Source organism: Laetiporus sulphureus, assembly GCF_001632365.1.
Source record: "Laetiporus sulphureus 93-53 unplaced genomic scaffold LAESUscaffold_37, whole genome shotgun sequence".
Taxonomy (NCBI): domain Eukaryota; kingdom Fungi; phylum Basidiomycota; class Agaricomycetes; order Polyporales; family Laetiporaceae; genus Laetiporus; species Laetiporus sulphureus.
The window spans coordinates 150,355-163,765 of NW_024468546.1; the positions used below are offsets into that span (position 1 = coordinate 150,355).

A 13,411-nucleotide genomic window follows, 5' to 3' on the forward strand; every position below is an offset into this window, starting at 1 on the left:
GTAGATGGTACCAACTGGGATCGCTTGATTGACAATGACAAAGGACATACAGCTACCAGTACATAATCGGTAATTTATTATATAGCCATTGCAATGGTGTGATGTCTTAGATGCTGGCGGTGGCTCGCCTTGACCAAGGACGATCTGTGTGAAGGTGTGCAATGGCCCGAATCGAGTCCAAGGAGGCAAGAATAGTGGCCATGGAGAACGAGGATTTGATGAGTAAGAACACGTCGACAAGAAAGCTCTATGCCGCCGTTGAAGAACGTCAGCAGGAAAGAAAGCCTCAGGAACGGAGAAGGGGGAAAGGTTGAGAAACGTGTCGTATAACGGTATGTCAGTGCACTCTGATTGTCAGGCTTGTACGCAAATCATGGAGGGGGTGGCATGCAGCGGTCGGCTGCTAGACTGAGGTCTGTGTTCTTCCTCTCAGCACAGGGTCAGATAAATGTTCACGGAATGCATACCGTTACCCCACCACTGCGGGAACGTATGAGAATTTCCTGATGCGCCGAAGATAGCCTGCATGTGAGCGTCACATCAGAACGGCGAATTCTCATCAAGACTATGAACAAGCATACGAAGTTGAGAATGAACATTATCACTTGCGTTCCACCGTCCATGGCAGCGGCAACGATGTAGCTAGGAGGTCAACGTCACGACCACGCTGCCGATGGAAAGAAAGACAGAGCTTACTTGTACTTCGTGAACCAGCGCGGATAGCGTGTGCGGACCCACCACTGCACGAAGATACCGATAGCCATACTGGTGCTGTGTCGGAATTCGGATGTCAGATAGTCTCGCTCAGCGATTTTCGTATCTTTAGAAGCTCACTTTACTTGAGTGTTGATCCCGACGGCCAACCAACACGAATACTGCAAAAAGCCTTCAGATGGGAAAGTGGCAGAATGCGTTGACATAGACTGACCAGCATGATGATCGACGTGTTGAAGTTCTCGAAGCCCGCCTTGGGCCAGATCCGGTACTGCATGCCAGCCATTAGCGATCGAAGCATTCATAGAAACATATACTGACAGCGACGTAGAATGGTAGAGGGAGGAAAACGCCGATGACCAAAGAGACAGGTACCATGTGGTACGTCGCGTGTGGGCTGAACATGTGTGGGGCGAGGGCGCCCCAGGCGATCGCGTTAGCTTTGTTCTGAGTCAACAAGCTGTCCCTCTATCATCTGCATGCAGTACTCACAGTTGTATGATTGTGCATTCTGCCCGGACCATAGACTGACATAGCATCGTCGGTCATGAAAGCGACTATAGCAGCAAGACATCCTCTCACCGAGTGCCGGAGATGGATAGAAGTGCTGTTCAATAACCAATGATAGTAAGGACATGCAACCAGAGGTGACGGTATGTATGAACTCACAGGGCCTCTGAGCATTGATGATCGATAGCATCATGACGTCTACATGCATATACCAAGGTAAGTCGGCAGCTTAGAAAGCTGGTCAACATGACCGTACAATTCAACAATGCCCCGATGACAGTACCTGTTGTGCAGACATAGTCAGTATTCCTCGACTATCCATCTGACTATTAATGCCTACTTACCAGTCATCTGCATGCAGAACGTCACGCGAGGTGCAAGCTTAACATACTGTCCCAGCTTCAGATCCGATAGAAACGCAATGCCCTGCGTGATCGGCTGCCCGCCATACAGCGCACCGTACATATTAGCTACGGGAGCCCCAGGAACCATATATGCTGCGGAGAGAATCGAGCGTCAGTATGAAGTATGAACGTGGCACGAGGTGAGGCCGTACCGGTGATCATCTCGAAGAACCCAGCAGCGTTGCTGGAGAAACCAATCGTCGCGGCAAGGGTTGCGTATAGCGCACATATGATGAAGCCGATCATTAGCAGGACTGTCAGTGCCCACCAGGGCAGGCCCGAGCCTCCACTGTAATTCGCTATGGCAGTCGCAGCCAAAAGTCAGATTTAGACGAACGGTGAAACGGAGCAAAACTGTGTGCTCACTCGCTTGCGCCGTTGCATATGCTCCCAGAAGGACGATGACGTACCACCAGCGCGGGATTTGCTTGTACACCTTCATCTTCTCCCAGTGCTGCTCCGCATTCAACATTTTTATCCTGACATGAATGTCGCATCATACTCACCACGTCGTGAACCACGTGCACGCTCTTGTTCCACGGGTTGAGCGACGTGAAGAACGGCTTCAGGTCATAGTAGTGCCAGATGGCAACGTGGCTGAGCAGGGCGCCGAGTGACAGGTTTGCGGTGATCAGCCCGAGGGCATTGGTCGCCGAGAAATACGCCGCCTGTGGTCGCGCTGACTATCAGCATCGCTCCAAGGCCAGAAGCCAGGACGCGCACCCCGAGCTTGGCAAACTTGTCCGGGTCGAACTTGCCGTCAGTCAGCAGCGCAGTCTGGTTGTACTCCGTTCCGTTCTCGAACTGCCCAGTATACCCATCAACATCGCTACATTCATTCGCCTTAGGGAACGAGAGAAACGGCCTACGAAGATCGCCTGACTCATGAACGGAAAGTCCTTCGCCTTCCACAAGTTGCCCCAATACACCGCCGACATCAAAATATACGTGAAGCATATCCCGATGTACGAGTTGACTTGAAACCAGAGCGGCTGCCACATCGAGCTGCTGCCGATGTAGTTCCAGTCGAAGCACAGCGCGAGCAGGCCCATGCCCTCGTTGTTGTCCGCACCGCCGAAGACATCACGGATGACCGCGCTGTGGTTGTCTGCGAGGCAGAATATGGATACGCCCGTGAGGACGGGGAAGATCCCTGAAAGTGCGACATCAGCGAGAACGTGCGGTGGAGAGGATGAGATATAGACATTCGGGGACGATCTCCCAGCAGAAAAGGATGCTGAAGACCGTCCAGAAGAGTCGGACGCGCTTAGAGGTCATTTGGCTGTCGTAATGAAGTGCTTGGAAGAGGTTGGAGGTGTAGACTGAGCATGGGGCATGAGGAAGACGAATGAATATGTAATAGACTTTCTGGTTTCACGCACTATTGCTGGGCCAGAAACATTTGGTGGGCTTGACAAGGACGTCTTGCAGGAGGCCAGCGTATCCGTATCCGATCAACTGCGAAGCAATGAGAGTTAAGATCGCGATTCCCGGGTTCTGCAAGAGGGCGATCCGGTTTATTACAGATGTCATCCAGGATAGTTGGAATACGTACCATGTAATTGTTGTAGTACACTGCCTCGCTAAGTCAGAAGGGGTTCAACATTGTGAATAATGCGACGGACATGCTTGCACGGATATAACCTGAATAGCAGTAGCAGATGTCGAGGCTGTTGATGTCATGATGACGATCGCAACGTGCTCCTTGACTGGATCACCGGTCAGTGATTGCAGTAGCGAAGACATGACAGACCCACGCACTGTTGAAGGGACCCGGGTTGATCCATCGGAAGACACCTTTCGAAGGCAGCAGCATGTGCATGGCATTGCCGAACCAGTACGACAAGACCAGTAGCAGCAGCACAGATACCGTTAACGTCTGTGGTTTAAAATAGTATATCTGGGCTAGGACGCTGCGGTCAGTTAGCCGATATAGATCTCGTCGATCCATAGTCAATCGACATACGCTCCAAATGCAGAAAAGCCAAGGCCAAGGAAAATCATCCGGAAAGTTACAGCCTGCAGCTCAGGATCATCTCTAGTGGATAGCACCTGCATTGGGGGATGTCCTGCCATTCATGAGATATTCGATGAGCTCTATATGGTGCCACACCTTAATGGCGACTTCGTAAGCTGCTTCAACGCGGTAGTCGTCGTCGTCGGCCTCATCGTTGGCGAGTCGCTCCTCCAGTTGCTCGACTCCCTTCAGCTTCGGGGAGTTGCTGATACCGTCGACGAGCTCATTCTCATCAGACTCATGAGATGGGCGTTTCTTCTCTGCATCATTGTACACAGGCAGTTGCGCAGCTGAAGACATGGCGAAGAAGAGCAGGAACACTCCACGGAGAGGCCGTCGTCTGACCTCGATGGCCAGACATCGCACTTATCACCCCCGTCTTGAGATTCTGCAATCTCGCCCAAGCTAGCTCTCGGAGCACCATGCTGGTTTTGCAGATAGAAGGTTCACAAGAATGGTTTTAGCTCCAATCCCCTTCAATCGATAACTATTATGAGACGGCGGACATGAGGAGAAGCATTCTAAGGCTTATCAGCAGAAGAGGTGCGACATCATGAGAACAGCCGTACCGTATCCAGTACAACAGAAAATTCAATGCAACAGCGTAGCTCTATTGCAACTTTGCAAGCAACGTTCCTGAAATCATATTGCCATTATGAATTTGACTGTTAGGCGACCACTTCAGATGAGGCATTGCTGTGCGTCTTGAAATCGTGCACACGACCATAACCACGGCACGGCGGTGGCGTGGGTCCCACTGTGGGAGTGGGACAGCGTTAAGTCCAACCCTTTACATCCCTACTCGAGGCCAAAATGCGAACCTGACAAGTCTTCGTTGATTTTGATCTATCGTGAACCATAACTGAGGTCAGATAGGATCATTGCTAATCAACTTGAAGTTCGAGACAGTAGTTACGAATACTAAGAATGACCTCCAAGTCCTTCAGGCACTGGCATGTGGCACAATGCACCTTCTTGCGCCGCTGTATGGTCTCACGTCCCTATCTCTCCACACCATCAGTGAGTCTTCACGCAAAGATACGCTCAGGATGTGCCTTTTTTTAGGTTCAAAGAGGGTGATCGCGCCCAGTCATACGCGATAAGCCCGGCATACATGATACTGGCGTCCGTTGACATCGCTTTGAAGAATGCTTCATACGCCCCTGTTGACCGCAACGGGGCAGCAGTGTTATGGCAACTCCGTTGCGTAGATTACTTTGTGGGACTCCAATCTGATTCATTCGTCGCATTTACATGAACACGATGATATTTCACAAGTCCCAAAATTAGCGCGAAGCCTTGAAGGGTATTCACGTATGTTGCTAAGGCCCTTGCCTTTCTTGAATCTGCTACTGACTGCTATCTGGTCCTCTTATCCCGTAACCGACGCTCTGGGATTGAACAACCACGCCTCTGTTCCAGACGCGCTGCTTCTCCAGGCACAAACCTACGGCGACACACACGCGCCTTCGCACGGGCGTATCTTCTAGCTGTCGAGGCGTATGGCAGAGCGAACGTTACCCGACTGGTGTGCTATAACACGGGACCATGAAGCATTCCCGGGCCGTCCCAGCGGCTCAATCTTTCGCTGGCGACTGGCGGTACTATTCACCCCACAAGCCTCATTGATACGTTCTATGCAATACCATCTCGACCGCGCCAGACGTCCTGACAAACTCTAAAAACCGATTCATTATTCCCGGGCATTTAACACCGGACGTTATCCAGACCAAGTCCCCGCAGACCTACGTGCAAGCCAGGTGCGCAGTCGTAGTCCACGTCCAAGCCGGACGTTGGTCATCGTCTCGGACCGCATCTTCTATCCGGAACCTCGATGTCCGTGGAAAGTCCCAAATGGTTTGGGTGTGGCTGCATCGCCTGCATGTCCCCTTCGCCCTGCCATTGGCCGTGGTCGATGAATACATGCTTGGTGGCCGGTTTACTTCGGATTCAGGCCTGTCGTTGCATGGTTTGCCTGAGTTCCCAGTTATTGACTTGTACGCTGGTTCGCGTACGACCGAGACTATCATCTCCGGTTCTGGGTGGCCTAACTTGGATGTGAACTCCCAGAATATTCGTTGGATGACAATATCGCGCGTCCATGAGCGACGAAGGACAGCCTGCGCAATTAGTTTACTGGCTCCATTAATGTGATCTCAGAGCCAACCTTTTTCATCTCCATGATCATACATCAAACGGAGATGCAACCGGAACCATCAATATTCAAGCGGTTATCGTAGGTATGTGCGTAAACTACTGTACAATGAGTCGTGACGCAAACGTGTCGATACAACCTAGCATCAAGGGTAATAACAAGCAAACCAACAGATATAATGTACCCAACCTGGCATCAAAAAGGGGGAAAAGGAAGACGAAGGTCCGAAACAAAGTAAGTCATCAGTATCGTACAGCGTCATCGGGTGCGCGCGCATTCTACTCCGTGACCTTCTCGACATAGTCTTTTTCATCAGTATGCACCTCAGACGCGGGCGGGCCCGCGGCGCCGATATGCTGCGTGAGGTCCTCGCCGTCGAACAGCGCCGCGGTCTCCTCGAGCGTGAGTCCCTTGGTCTCGACGATCATGAACCACAAAAACGCAAACTCGAACGCGAGCCAGCAGCAGTACACGATCTACACGCACGCGCGCACGCACACACAGAGGGGGGGAAAAGAAAAAAAAGGTTGAGCGTTCAGCTACAGGAAGAGAGGGGGGACGCACGTAGTACCGCCAGCTGATGCGATCGAGCGCGATGGGGTTGACGTACTGGTTGAAGATGAGCGCGACGGAGATGGTGAAGTTGAACACGTTGAATCCCTTCGCCCTTTGCGAGTACGGCAGGATTTCAACCGTGTACGAGACGATCAGCGGCGTGAACGCCAGACTGCCCGCGCGCATTCCATCAGCACTTCAGCATTTCTCACCAGCCTTTTTGGGGCTAGACGAAAAAACACGCGCGACTCACTCGTAGAAGGCGTAAAACAGGAACACGAACGCGATAACCGCGTGCGACGCCGCCGGGGCCTGGTTCGCAAAGTAGCGTGCGGTGCAGATCGTCTGTAGTATGAAGAATAACAGCATGCCCGCCGCGGACGTGAGGAACAGCAGCCGCCGGCCGACGCGCTCCACTAGGAATGACGCAAACACTGCCCAGAACAGATTCCATATTGCAAGGATACTGCACATCGCAAGTTAAAATAGTAAGGACCGCAATGGTAGAAGGAGGAGCGTACCCGGTGATGAGCAATTGGATGGTGGTGTTCGTGATGCCGATGGACTCCATGACTTTGGTAAGGTAGTACGAGACGAGCCCATTGCCGGACCATTGCGAGAACCACGCGATCGCGACGATGATGAGCATCCGCCTCCGATTTCCCTTTGTCTTCACGAGCGACAGCCAACCCACATTCTTCTTGGCTGCACCATCACCATCGCCGTCCACATTCCAATCAGCCAAATCCCAATGATAGGAAAGAAAGAGAACGTACACTCGCGATCGAGCTGGATCGCCGTCCTGATCTCCTCAAACTCATACTGCACGAGCGGATCGTGCTCGTTCCCATCCGCATGGTAGTAGGCGAGCACGCGCAGCGCGTCCGCTTCGCGCCCCTTGGACACGAGCCATCGCGGGCTCTCTGGCGCAAGCAGTATGAGGAAGAACTGGAACGCGGCGGGGATGCCCTGCATGATAGACGGGATGCGCCATGACCAAGTGCTGTGCATGTACTCTGTCCCGAATGTCGTCCACGAGGCACTGCACGAAGGAAGAGGCGGTTAGTGAACTCAGCCGGGTAGGAAGGAGGAGGGGAAGGGAGGCTTACACGATGTTCCCGGAGTACCAGAGGGAGTTGTATAGCGAGGTGAGCTGCGGGCGATAGGTCGGGTAGGAGAGCTCGGTCACCAGCATGGGTGCCGAGTTGGCTAGCGCACAGGTCACGACAGTGAACAAACAAGCTAATTAACTCATAAAAGACGCACTAGCAAACGTCAGTCCAAGCCCGACGAGGAACCGCGCGCCGATGAAGAATCCGAGGTTCTGCGCGGCCGTCTGGAGGGCGACGCCGATGAGCATAATCGTCGCGCCGATCCATATCGTCCGTCTCCGTCCGAGGCCGTCAGAGAGATACGGGGCGAACGGGTACGCTGCGAGGGAGCCGATGTTCTGTGGACATCAACTCGTGCATCAGCGCCGTGAAAGGGGAAGCGCGCGCACTTGGATCGCGTTGAGAAGCCCGAGACGGCTGCCCTGGGGATTATTGAAGTAGTGCTGCCACTGCTTCAGCGATTGGAAGCTATTCATGAGACTGCCGTCGAAGCCATTTCCGGAGGAGGTGATCAGGCTGGGAACCGAAGAGGAAGTCAACTCTCGGTCAGAATATGCCTAAATGCCTAATCGCGCGGGAATGCAGCGAGATCGTCGGGACTCACAGGAGCAGCAGCCAGCAGTGGAGCAGGATGAGCCTGTGTGGGACGGGGCACGCATTAATCTCGCAGTGTCGATCGCAGCGTGTGTACATGCATACCGCTTGTTATTGTACCACCTCCGGTTCGGGTTCAATAGGTGCTCGTAGTTGGCCATGTGGCCCCCGCCCGAGAGTGCAGGTCCGGAGCCCATGCCGACGGTGCTTCAGGCGAGCGTGAGGCGGGGAGGGGAAGGGGAAGGGGAAGGTGTGCGTGTGCAAGGCGGAAGAAGCGTTCGCCTGGGAGGACACTCTCGAAAATACACGCGGGGAGCTATGGAGGCTTTATACGCGCGCGCATCACGACGCGACTGGCAGGATGGCTGGACGCGACAGCGCGGGTACGTGCATGTGATGCGTGCACACGGTACGGATTCTCCATACTTTTCCCGCACTCATCCCCCCAGAATTCCCCGCAGGAGCTAATAGCCTACGCCCTACGCGCTGGCCTTGGTCAGGCACTCGGGCCACCCAAGTCGTTATGCAGATGGGGAGCGGGCGCGTGATTTCGCTGGCGCAGTGAATGCTGCTGCTGCTGCGATGGTGCTGGGAAGTACAAGTGAAGCGAAGTGATCCGTCGCGGCGACGGACTCTGTCGCAACGGGCGAGAGGCATCCCTGAGGGACCGGGAACACGGTCCAGGCGACCAGATCCACTGCTACACGCAAGATCCCTCCGTCGCTCACGCAAAGCACTCGCCGTGTCGCGTTCAGGTACCAGCTGGCTCTAAATTCATCACGCCGCTGCTCTAGTGCACGTTCATAACCCCTCCCCAGCCTAGCCAGACTCGACCGCCGCCCTCGCACTGCACAATTCTCCGTGGCAGGTGCCCGGCCATCATGCATCAGTGCTGATGGAACTGCGTACGCAGCGCTAGGCGATCTGTTTACGCCGCGGAGCGCGAACCCGGAGTGATCTGAATCTCAATGCGCAGCGTGCACCACTCCTGCACTCGTAGGTTGCCCTCCACTCGCCTTGGCCTGCTTTGGAAGGAGGTGTCAATGATGGTGGCTCTGCGCGCTTGCCAGCTCGCTCGCGCTTCAAATTTCCAGAGAATTCGAAGGTTGATATTCCCAATGCAATGCGGGGGTTGGTTCATCTTCGACATCAGCCCGTTATTCGCGTGAGAGGCAGCGATGAAGCGAAATGGTTGCGAATTGTGGAGGCCGGCACGAGAAATGCAATTGATATGCTCGTTACGTTCCTCCAGCGCGTTAGCCGCTACCAGTTATCTTCAGACACGTCCGCTCATGTGTCCTGCCATTCTCCGCCTTGTGGTCTCCGTATCATGCGTCCAGTCAAAATTGCGGCAGGGCGTTGATGTCGCCATCATCGCCGGCGTGTTCTAGTACCGTACGACTGGCATACTCGACGTGACGGCCGTAACAGAATTTCCTTGTTGCTGGTGCAATGGAGGATCTTCCACAGGTCACGTTGGGAATTTCTATGCTGGCATCCATTGCAAATGATCTGTGCGGTGACGTTCTTCGTTGAACCCTGTCCGAGCTCGCCGCAACGTCGCCGTAATGCGGACGGCTAGTACTACCGAGGTTGACGCGGACTACCTCTTCAGGTCGTTAGGCTGTGCTCGTTATCGGCACACATGACCCCGGAGAGGAAAATCTGTTTCCCTAGAGTCCGAAGGCGGAAATTTCTGATGCCCCGCATTAGCCAAGCGGGAAAACAAGAGGTGTTCGCGAAGGAAGAACGGCAGGGGCTTGAGGAGATTGACAGATGAATGGAAAGGGCACTCCGGCTGCACCTCATTGTGAGCATTTCTCCCCTGTCCGTCTGGTGATAAGGGCACTACCTTAGAAGAGAGGCGTGAAGAGCGATTGCTACAACACAGTTACTAATTGGCCACATTGCACTTCACATATGTATGCTCGGTGTTCGCGAACTTCGAAGGATGGCTATCGTGCATCGGCGGTGTCGGCTTGTTGTCCTATGCAGATGCTCTCAATAAGAGTACGACTGCAAAGGCAGACTACGCAAAGTGTCGCGGAACCTGAGTCGCTGAGTCGTCAGTATTTCGATGCCGCTGCTTGACACCGCTTTCAAATTTTCCCGTTTTCGCCATCGGTAGCGCCTAGTATATGGCGTGACCATCGATATCATGTCCATCATCGCGTTCATGTCATCGTAGCGTTCGCTGTAACGTCGAAGGAGAAAACCACAGCGCCGATTTGAATCCGCACGTAGGACAGTTCATCAAGTCAACGCACCCTTTACAACACACCGATCTCCGCCCAAGCCACTCCCAGCGAAGAAACGTGCACAGCACCCTTCGGGGCTGGGCACAATCCATCGATCTCGATGGTCGGACAGGCACCCAGGATGGATGTATGCGTGCAATCAGAGGCGTGATGGCCATTCCTCGCGCAGACGAGGAAGTCGGCTCGGAGGATGTGGGCTGCCTGCCTTTCCGAAGGGCCGGGAACAGTCCTCATTCATGCGAGCACGGCTGTCACCACGACCACTTTGGAGATATGGGACAAAGCGGCGTGAGGAGTCATGGTGGAACAGGAAACTAGCATTGACTTTCTCGGACAGAACCTGTGATTTGATGGCGTTGAAACGACTTTGGTACGTGGATCATCAGGGGAGAAACTCGCCGGGCCATTCATGTATGCGCGGTACCCTTCACAGTCGAATCGAAGGATTGTCTTGTAACCTGTGGCGAAATCGGACCATGCAAGGAGGTGGTCAAGGGGAGCACGGAAGCGTCCTGCCGCACATCATTGCCGATCTTCATCTTCGCGTAGACATTTGCATATTTCCCAAGCTTAGTGAAATGCTCTGGTGGGAGGAGGGCACCCGCGGAGGTCCAACAAGTCCATTTGCTGACTATTGGCGATAATAAACTTTTTTGTCTTAACAGCAGTGGGATCATGATACATCCTCCTTATGGGTCAAACGTGGTTAAGGCGAGCGGGATGTGTATGCGGGCCACACCGAGCCTGAGGATGGCCAAGGGCACCTGGAGGCCGCGGTCCCGGAAACGATTCGAAAAGCGTTCGTTAGCAGCAGACGATGGCTTTTTTGTGGTGGCATCCATGATTGTGGACATGTCACCAAGCACCTGGGAGGGCGTATGCGCGTGGGTAGCCAGTTCAGAACATCTTGAGGAGGAAGTCTCGATCAGCTGGAGAAAGCGCTTGCAGTGTTCCGGCAAACTGCAGCATGTCGCACAGGGTATGGAGGTCGCTAAGGTGAGATCGTCGATACCAGGTAACTCCGCGCCATCGTCATTCAACAAGCACTCGTCGTCAGTGTCCTCCCCGTTCACGCGGAGGTCCGCCCTGACTGCGCCGCGTGCCGTGCACCGGGCGTTTCGCTCGCGATCATGTCCGCTGAAGTCCCAAGCCAGGATGTAGAGCCTTGGTCCCTTCGCCTCCTCCTCCAACCTCGCCATGGGCACTTGACCCAGTGGCTAATTCCAGACGTTCCATAGAATTCGCCTCCAGAATAAGCGGGACGTCGACTGTCGGCCATACCAGCTGTTGGTATTCATGACAAAGAAATTGAGCAGATATTTGGACGATGTACGAGAAGAGCGAGCGGGTAAGGAAGCAAGATGCGAGAACGCGTCTGGTCCATCCGTGTGCTTAGTAAGCAAACGTTCTTCGTGTGACTGCGGGCAACGAGCACTACACACCCAGCACAGAAATGAGCGCAGCGTCGTCGGAGCCGGGCACAATCACACACCCGCACGACGCGCCTGCCATAGGCAGCCAATGACGTCACCCGCCTATGTCCCGCTCTCCCAAGCCGCCGCGACGGCGCCCAAACAGGAAGGCCAGATGACTTTTTAGGCAGGTGACGTCGGTCGTCGGTCTCTCCTCAGAGGCAAGGCGGCTTTTGGATGCGCGAAAGCTCGGCGAAGCCGGCCGCGATGTGTTGGCGTGTGGGATGTCCGTGCACGGCAGGCATCGACGGCCCCCGCGAAGAGGCGGTTCGAATCCGAACTGCCACGCTCGCTGTTCAATTGAGTCGAGTCTGCTCGTTGCCATCGTTGTCCTCCTCCTCTCCAGATATCTCTCTCCAGGCACAAGCTCCGAACCACAACTTGACCTATAGCCACCACCATGCCCTCACAAATCCCCGGCGCAGCGCCGCAGCCCGTCAGGACCCAGTCAGGCAGCTTCAAGGTAACTCGCTCGAATTATCTATAAGGTTCTCCGCTAATGCGCACGCGGGCATAGACGATGTTCGCTGGAATGGCGATCGTCACGACGGGCCTCATCGCCTTCTACTTTGCCCAGTTCCGCGTTCAGGGCAAACGGAACCCGAACGAGGTGAAGAACCTCACCGAGGTGCCCAGCTGTGCGTTTCCCCTCCGCTTCCTACTGTTTAACAGAACCCTCGCTTAGCAAACTCATTTGATGTGATATCGTAGGGCAATTGCGCCACGCACAGCAGCAGCCTGGAGCAGCCCCCGAACTGCCCAAAGGCAATTCGAACCTCCGCACGCGCAGCACGCCCGATTATGAGCCCAAGCCGTCGAGCGTCCCGCTCCCCGGTGCCTCGGGAGATACGGGCGGCATCGCCGCGAGCGTTTTGACTGCCGTCAATGTGCATCATTTAATATGACGAGGTCCTTTCACAAGCTAACGGAGATTTGTGTGACACAGGGCACGGGCTCGGAGGAGACGCAGGCCGACCCGAGGCACGTCGCGGCGCCGTCGCCGCCGCGTAGGCTGAATGATAGGGGGATGATTTATACGAAGGTGAGTTGAGCTGGCGAATTCTGGGGCAGCGAGGACCGGGCGCTGATGAACGATGCTTGTAGAACTCGGACTAAAAGGATGGTTTCAAGCGTGAGCAGTCCTGAGGCGCTGGACCTTTTTGATGCCAGTCAAGGCGGAGCAGAGCAACGAAGAATAGTGTGTTGATCGAGAATTCCGTCCTAGGCGTCCTCTTTATACATTGAGAACCTGTTATGAATATAATCAGACCGTACATTGTCCGTACCTCTGGAGGGTGCGGACAGCCGTGACAATGCTTCGTGATCCACTATCAGCGTGAAGGTACTGGCTGAAGCAATCCGGCTCCTCGCAGATTCGCGTGCACCACAACGAAATGTCATAATTGTCGAAATGTTTTGAGCGACGCCTGGCTTTGCTTGCTAATCGCTCCAGACAGTGGAGGTGATAGATCAAACCCAGGCGGAGCTAATAGGCCGCCAACATCGACATTTCTCGCCTCACCTCGCTCGCTCCCACATGAGGGCCAAATGACCGCTTGGAGACCGCCCGTTACATTAATTCATACTGAATCTTTCAATGAACAAGTGGGAGGTCCGAGC

General features: G+C 54.3%; 4 protein-coding genes across 4 annotated transcripts; 1 reads left to right on the forward strand and 3 right to left on the reverse strand.

Annotated features, from left to right (window-relative positions):
• Nucleotides 1-371: 371 nt before the first annotated feature.
• On the reverse strand, nt 372-3,945 carry LAESUDRAFT_659027 (OPT oligopeptide transporter; the record flags this gene model as incomplete). The annotated part of the gene is made up of 24 exons (XM_040904778.1): nt 372-415; nt 468-522; nt 582-642; nt 697-771; nt 835-875; nt 929-985; nt 1,036-1,154; nt 1,207-1,241; nt 1,297-1,321; nt 1,384-1,422; nt 1,481-1,507; nt 1,569-1,721; nt 1,781-1,927; nt 1,995-2,085; nt 2,138-2,296; nt 2,352-2,432; nt 2,498-2,781; nt 2,834-2,950; nt 3,011-3,125; nt 3,184-3,203; nt 3,254-3,337; nt 3,390-3,541; nt 3,595-3,680; nt 3,742-3,945. The coding sequence occupies 24 exons, from the start codon at nt 3,943-3,945 to the stop codon at nt 372-374; spliced, it is 2,271 nt and encodes a 756-aa protein (XP_040761530.1).
• A 1,895-nt stretch (nt 3,946-5,840) lies between these two features.
• Nucleotides 5,841-8,400, reverse strand: LAESUDRAFT_728814 (hexose transporter). The gene is made up of 10 exons (XM_040909516.1): nt 8,167-8,400; nt 8,072-8,104; nt 7,857-7,983; nt 7,622-7,805; nt 7,465-7,564; nt 7,132-7,397; nt 6,877-7,060; nt 6,609-6,821; nt 6,365-6,527; nt 5,841-6,276 (listed from the first exon to the last, which is right to left on the reverse strand). The coding sequence occupies exons 1-10, from the start codon at nt 8,256-8,258 to the stop codon at nt 6,079-6,081; spliced, it is 1,560 nt and encodes a 519-aa protein (XP_040761531.1). The 5' UTR covers nt 8,259-8,400; the 3' UTR covers nt 5,841-6,078.
• Nucleotides 8,401-11,008: 2,608 nt separating this feature from the next.
• Nucleotides 11,009-11,831, reverse strand: LAESUDRAFT_761639 (uncharacterized protein; the record flags this gene model as incomplete). The annotated part of the gene is made up of 3 exons (XM_040912950.1): nt 11,009-11,536; nt 11,601-11,694; nt 11,758-11,831. 3 exons carry the CDS (start codon nt 11,829-11,831, stop codon nt 11,009-11,011), a joined length of 696 nt encoding a protein of 231 aa, XP_040761532.1.
• A 360-nt stretch (nt 11,832-12,191) lies between these two features.
• LAESUDRAFT_761640 (uncharacterized protein) lies at nt 12,192-12,907 on the forward strand (the record flags this gene model as incomplete). The annotated part of the gene is made up of 5 exons (XM_040912951.1): nt 12,192-12,254; nt 12,309-12,429; nt 12,503-12,678; nt 12,738-12,833; nt 12,896-12,907. 5 exons carry the CDS (start codon nt 12,192-12,194, stop codon nt 12,905-12,907), a joined length of 468 nt encoding a protein of 155 aa, XP_040761533.1.
• Nucleotides 12,908-13,411: the final 504 nt, after the last annotated feature.

Coding starts and splice junctions, on each gene's coding strand:
- LAESUDRAFT_728814 (XM_040909516.1), bottom strand. CDS start 8,258: ATGGGCTCCGGACCTGCACTCTCGGGCGGGGGCCACATGGCCAACTAC. Junction 7,061..7,131: donor GATCCAGCTCGATCGCGAGT/GTACGTTCTCTT, acceptor GTGATGGTGCAG/CCAAGAAGAATGTGGGTTGG. Junction 6,277..6,364: donor GCATCAGCTGGCGGTACTAC/GTGCGTCCCCCC, acceptor GCGTGCGTGTAG/ATCGTGTACTGCTGCTGGCT.